Source organism: Asparagus officinalis, chromosome 10, assembly GCF_001876935.1.
Source record: "Asparagus officinalis chromosome 10, Aspof.V1, whole genome shotgun sequence".
Classification (NCBI taxonomy): Eukaryota; Viridiplantae; Streptophyta; class Magnoliopsida; order Asparagales; family Asparagaceae; genus Asparagus; species Asparagus officinalis.
The window spans coordinates 66,310,436-66,317,213 of record NC_033803.1 but is presented as its reverse complement, the minus strand read 5'-3'; the positions used below and the strand labels follow the sequence as shown (position 1 = coordinate 66,317,213).

At 39.5% G+C, this 6,778-nt stretch overlaps 1 protein-coding gene across 3 annotated transcripts in view; it reads right to left on the bottom strand.

The window, feature by feature from the left end:
* The window catches only part of LOC109825554 (protein KINESIN LIGHT CHAIN-RELATED 1-like), an 8,168-nt gene extending 5,055 nt beyond the window's left edge, over positions 1-3,113 (bottom strand). For all 3 annotated transcript variants that reach the window (XM_020392407.1, XM_020392405.1, XM_020392406.1), the window contains exon 1: positions 1,512-3,113. In XM_020392407.1, coding sequence (XP_020247996.1) covers positions 1,512-3,037 — 1,526 coding nt within the window. In that variant the 5' untranslated portion in view covers positions 3,038-3,113. The remainder of the gene's footprint in view (positions 1-1,511) is intronic.

The window sequence follows — 6,778 nt, the reverse complement described above, 5'->3', positions numbered from 1 at the left end:
ACCCGCACCCGTACCCATGCAACATAGAAAGTAACCTATGTCATGAACTTTTAACAGACATGCACACGCACAAATTGAGCTATTCTGTTTAATGTCTTTTCAAGGACGATGATACCTGTTGTAGCTAATGAATGTTATATACCCTACTGTCGACCCATCAATATAACTTTTGAGTCTCAACCATGTATGAATTCCCCCCACCCCACCCCCCTTTTCCTTCTATGCAATAAGATGCATTCAAGCCATAATTTGCATATTGCGGGTACTGAGATTCACCTTAGGAAATTGGAGATTTACAAGATATTTTCTGGGTAGTTCTAGTATTTTATGATGGGCTACTTTCCCTCAGGTTGTTACTGATGTAGTTTCTTTAGCTTGAAGTCCTATTGTGTTTTGAGGCCTTTCCCATCAGAACATCACATGGCAGATCTCTGTCATCATAAAATGGAGGGTCAACATTACTCTGCATAAAAACCAAAAAAAAAATCCAGATCCAACCCAGCACATAAGTGATGCAGGACGATCCCAGTCCGCATCAATAAGGCTTTCTTTGTCAACCTTATGCGCGCTAATCGTAGAATCCTCTCTGATTAGACAATGCATCCTAGGTAATGAAAATTAAAAATTTTCCGAAGGAATTCGGCAATGTAAGTAAAAGTTTACAATCAATTTTGAAGAGGGAACAGGTGATTGTTGGCTTTTTGAGAATTATAAAGGCTATTTAATTGTTAAAACATGGCTAATCCTTTTCAGTGTATTGGGGCAAACAGCAAAACCTGGCCTGGAGGATGAAATTGCTATCAACAATAAGTAATGTTTGCAAGGAGGGCTAGTAATCCCATAAAGGTCACAATGTGCTTGCAAACATGATAAACAACATACCACATATCTATAAGATCTTAAACTTATATCCTTTTCTAGGGGCTTGAGATTTGTTTATGATTAATTTGTATTCACAAGAGCCTAAGTGTTCATATGTACAAAAAACACATTTGTGTTCGCTGAAATAATTTACTCAGGAGAAGAACTAAAGTTTGTGTAATAACACTAAAGTTTGTGGTTAACTAGTTCATATTAGGTTGAGAGAACTGCTGTTCCATTATTTTTTTAAGCAAAACATTTATCTTGTCTTTTCCACCACCCATGAAGGCAGGTCTGTCCGAGCCAAACTATGTCCAAGATGGCCCCTTTGTTGGCTGTTATACCGATTCTTATTCTAATCTCGTTGACCACTGTTTGGTCATGAAATCTAAGGATATCACAACATAGGTTTTGGCAATTCAAGTAGGGAATTATTAGGAAATAACAAACTTCCCCCCGAAAGGTTTTCCCCTTATTTAATGTAAGTCAAGTTAACCATAAAGTATTTGTACCCTATCATAAGCTTCTAGGAAACTAATACTTCACTCCTTACTAAATTCTTAAACATACTGAGTCCAATATAAGCCTATCATACCACAAACAATGATTGTGTAAGAACATAAAAATAAGAAAGTACGATGAGTGTGTACCTTGCTTTAGTTGCATATGCATTAGCAAGAGATTGGCATGCATCAATAGAATCCTCATGCTTCGGCCCAAACCATCTACTGAGAATGTTATATGCAGTTGCAAGCACTTGCACAGCATGTGCAGGCCTACCAACCTCCATATAAGCCTGCCCTAAATGCTTACTAACAAACCCTAATCCAAAATGCATCTCCCCAAAGCTATCCTTTAACCTCTGCTCTCCCCTTTCTAAATACGGAATAGCTCTCTCAGCCCTTCCCGTCAAAAGAAGCAACCATCCCATCCTCGCCGAGATGCTACCCTCTAAATGTTGCTCTCTTGGCGATTTGCTAACCATTGCAAGAGTCCTCTCCATCAATGATAAAGCAGTTTCGAATTCATTCATTATCTCGTATATCATCGATATCTCTGCATAAGTATCGAAAACCTTTGAGGAATCTACGGATTCAAACTTGTCGAGAACACCACAAGCAATCTCTAAACACCTCTTTGCCTCCCCAAACTTCTCTTGGCTACACAAGGCTTTTGCCATGGAAACAAACACAAATGCCCGAATCTTGCTCTCCTTGCCTACCCTCTGAATCACACTCTTTAAGATTTCAATAGCCTCACTAAATCCCCCCATCGAAATCTTTATATTGGCTTCTTCTACAAGTAAATTCAAAAGATCATCTTCCAACTCTAAACAAGTAAAAATCCCTTTTGCAAACTCAATTTGCTCCAACGCCTTGTCATTCTCATCCAATCCGACATAAATAACACTGAGAAGTTGTCTAACCCTAGCAACCTCAACCGAATCGCACCCATAATTTACTTCAAAAATCTCCAATGCTTTCAAAATCAATGGCAATGCCTCTTTGAAATCCAAAACAACCGCATAGGCCTCACAGAGATCCTTATATGCTGCACCCATTTCTGGACTATTAGGATCAAATATCGACTTTCTCAATTGAAAAACCCTTTTGAGACTGGTCAAGGTATCCCATTTTCGACCCATTTCAGAGTTAGTCTCCACCAATTGAAGATAAACCATAAGGCTAACCGCTCTAATCTCCGAATCATTAAAACCCTCTTTCTCCAGTCGATCGAGAATCACGACCGCCGTGTTCAGAGACTCCAAGCTATCACCAAACTTCTTCAACTTGCAGCTGATCAAGCCCAACAAGCGAAGAGCTTTCGCCACCGAAATCGATCCACCTTCGTCTCTTTCGAAAATTTCTAAAGCCCTAATGGTCAAATCTAGGGCTTTTACAAGCTCGTTCGAGCTAAAGCTATCGACTTTCGAAGAGGAATCTAGGGATTTGAAGGCGAGCAAGAGTTTGTCTTGAGATTTTAATGATTCGAGAGGAGGGGTAGATTGGGAAAGGGTTTGGAAGAGGCGGGGGCATTTTGGGAAGGTAATTGGGGGTTTGAGGTCGGAGCGTGACGTTGAGGGGAGCGAATGGAGAAATGGGAGGGTATTTTGGGAAGAGAGTTTGGGCTTGGAGAAGAGAGAGAGGAGAGAGGAAGCGGCTCGGAGTCTTCTCATGGCGGAGGAGGAGGGGGTGGGGGTATTTTGGGAAGTTTCTTTCAACGAACTAAAACCCTGACAAAACCCACGGGAGTTTGAGTAGCATTTACGTACCGTATCCTTTCACCTAATCTGCACTTATGTACCCTCGCTTAATTCAGAAAAAGGTTATTTAGATATTCGTCCCTCATAACTTCAATAATTTCATAATAGCCCTTAACATCTCTGAATTTGCTTAAAACTCCTTCAAATTCTAAGAAAAATTGCAATTCAGTCCCTCTATGACCAAAATACCACTCCTTTCTTCTTCAACCTCTATCCCTAAACTCAACTCCTACTACAACCCTCAACTCAACCCGCCTTCGACCACCCAATTTCCCTAGTCTCCTCATCTTATTCTCCACTCATCGAACAAATAATGATTCTCTATCATCCGTCTTTGACCTCTTTAGGTGAACTCTCTTTAAACACACTGTACATATTACTCCTTTTACAATTAATAGAACCCCAACACTACTGCATCATAGCGATAAGAGCTTTTCATGTAGCTTGAGAAAAGGGTATAGAGGAAATCGAAGAGAGGAGGAGGAGGTTAGCACTATCAAGAGCTTACTGTATGAATTTAGGCTGCGTTTGGGAACTAAGATTCGGATTTGGAAGCTTGATTAAAAATCAAGGGATTTTAAATCTAGGATTTGAAATCCATGATTTAATAAAATTATTTGTTTGGATGTCATTACTAAATACAAGGATTTGAAATCAATGATTTAAAATCTAATGTTTGGATATATTTTATTATACATGAATTTGGATTTGAAATAAACTTTGAGAAGTGATTCAAAATAAAAATTGATCTCTTTAGTAGCAATTATAAATACACATGCAAACATCTTATCCTTCATGAACCAGTATGAGAGAATACAAAGTAATAATGATGTCAAAAATATTCATTATTATGATATTTTTCATGATTTCATCTAATACTAAATTGACCTTCGATCCCCAAAGAATAAAAATACTACTCCAATAACTAGTCATGATAAATAGAATCGAGGACACAATAGAGTTTAGCAAAAAATCCTCATAAGAAGCTCTAGGCTACACAATAAGCCATCATTTAAAATACAACATGCTATAGATAGTTGATAACCATGATTTGCTACAACAATTAACCATGATTTGCTACAAGCAGCCAAATTACTACAGCATAAACTATTAAAAGAAACCATATGTATAATCCTCTATTTATCCTTCAAGTCTTCTCCTCCTTTCTCTCCATTGTGTCCAACTTCATGTCTCAAGAATTTATTGAGTCCTACATTACACAATTTAGCATAAATTAGTCAATGACACAAAAATCGACAGACAACATTATCTAATGAATTCAATCCATGCTAAAATTCAATCAAGATGATCAGAATAGTTTTTAATGTTGAACAAATCATAATGACGAAAATTGATAAAGTTTAGAAACTTGAAGCAAGTGGTAGAACACAAAATATGCATGCAGTGTACTAGTTTTATAGGAAAAATGCATGAGAAAAAGCATATGCTACTCAAGACAGCTAAATAGCATATATTGTTTGGTTCAAAAGTCGCTGCTGTGGAATTCATTATAACTTTGTTCTATTACAACAAATTCGAAAGAATAATCTTTTTATAAGACTTTTTCTACACAACAAAACAAAAATTACAACTCTTGAGAAACAAACACGAAAATCGTCTATCAATTCTCGTTTTCGTGGGACTTTGCCTGTGCCGGGAACGCTTTGGTTCGTGGACCGCCGATTCACAGATCGTGAAGAGGGGGCTTATGATTCTAACTTCGTTATCGAAGTAGAAATTGAAACGATATCTTATCGAAGTAAGATAGTCGTTCTTCTTAAAATCAAGTCGAAGCTTAATTTCAAGGCGTTGCAAGAAAAGAACTCAAATCTCTGCTCTCTCTGCTCTGGAATGCTCTAACAAATGCTCGATCCTCGTCAGAAGTGACCCTAGGGGGGTATTTATAGCCTCAAGGGTCTGTAACTGCAAAAACTTAACAATCGAAGAAGTCAGTACGGCGAGACAGTGTTTACTGTCTCGCTGGGCGAGACAGCGTTTGCTGTCTCGACCCGCGAGACAGTAAATTTGCTGTCTCGCTCAGCGAGACAGTAAATGCTGTCTCGGAAAATGGCAGTTTCTCGCTGTAACTGTTCTTCCACGTTTCAAACTCCGTTATTTTGGCAGTTATCCACGTGATTTTCGCCCATGATGTTTCCCACGTCCCTTGGCAGTTAATGGACACGTGTAGGGCAGTTACAAATGTAGTTTTGACTATTTCAACACTGTCTCGCTGGCGAGACAGCAAAGACTGTCTCGCTGGCGAGACAGTTCATACTTGTTTTGATTTTTCCAAAACAGTATGAAATCCTTTCTTGTGAATTTTTGAGTGATCTTCTCTATGCTTGGGATATCTATTAGCATTTTTTGACGCCTACAGATACCCCCTCCAAAGTATTCCAGACTCATTCTTTTATAGAGGAGCATGGGATACTTTGGATAAGATAGATTTTACTTACGATCCCTTCAATGCTTGGCTGAATAGATCGTATGAAAGGACTTGTAAATGGCTTCAATGTTTAACCTCTTCTGCTGTTAGTCTATCCAGTTCTTCGTAGAATAGCTAACGTTCTCCCGGCGTCGCGTTTATCGCTTGACCGTTGTCGAGATCTTGAATTGAAGTTGATACTTGCTCTTGTGAATTCAGCGTTTACCATTGAATTGGTATATCCATTGAGAATTCCTCAGGTTATCCTTAAGAATATTCAGATTAATATTCTCCAGAAACTTCCTGTTGAGGGTGGGAATACAGTTTAGACTCGTGTACCCATTGGAGTATTCCACTGTTCCATAGTGCAAAACAGAAAAGTTTACTGTCTCGCTCGGCGAGACAGAGTTTTCTGTCTCGCTGGGCGAGACAGTGTTTTCTGTCTCGCTCGGCGAGACAGTGTTTTCTGTCTCGCTCGGCGAGACAGTGTTTTCTGTCTCGCTCGGCGAGACAGTGTTTTCTGTCTCGCTGGGCGAGACAGTGTTTTCTGTCTCGCTCGGCGAGACAGGGTTGTCTGTCTCGCTCGGCGAGACAGAGTTTTCTGTCTCGCTCGGCGAGACACAGTTTTCTGTCTCGCTCAGCGAGGCAGAGGCTATAAAAGTCGGGACTTAGGGTTTTAGGGTTTTTTTTTTTCACGTCGGATTTTGGCGATTTTTTGAGCGATTTTCGAGCGATTTTCGACCAGTTCTTCACCTCTTCTTCTTCTCTTCGTCTCTGATTTGGGTGGTGCTTCGATTTGAAGAGATTTCACTTGGATTTCAAAGGTCTGTTCGCATCTTTTCTTCAAAATCTTGATTTTCTTCAACTGGGACTGTGCATGCATTGTTTCAGCCATATTTTGATCGATTTCATGCTTAAAATCTTGACTATTTTCATTGGATTTCCTTGTAGATCATTTGCTCGTCATGTCACCGCGTAGAACTCGAGGAAAGGGAATCCGATCGACTGTTCAGAGCCCTGAGGAGGCTGCCCCTGCTGCACCCTCACGTGGAGGTATATTTCTTTCACCTTTTCACGAATTTAAATACTGTGTTTCGTCAATTCCATATGTATGTTCCTATTTTTGCTTGCAGATCCTCGTTTGTATCATTTGAGGTACCTTCGAGAAGAGCCGGTATCCTCCTTTGAGGGGATCGACGCTTAAAAATGTTTGTTTTGCTTTGACAAAA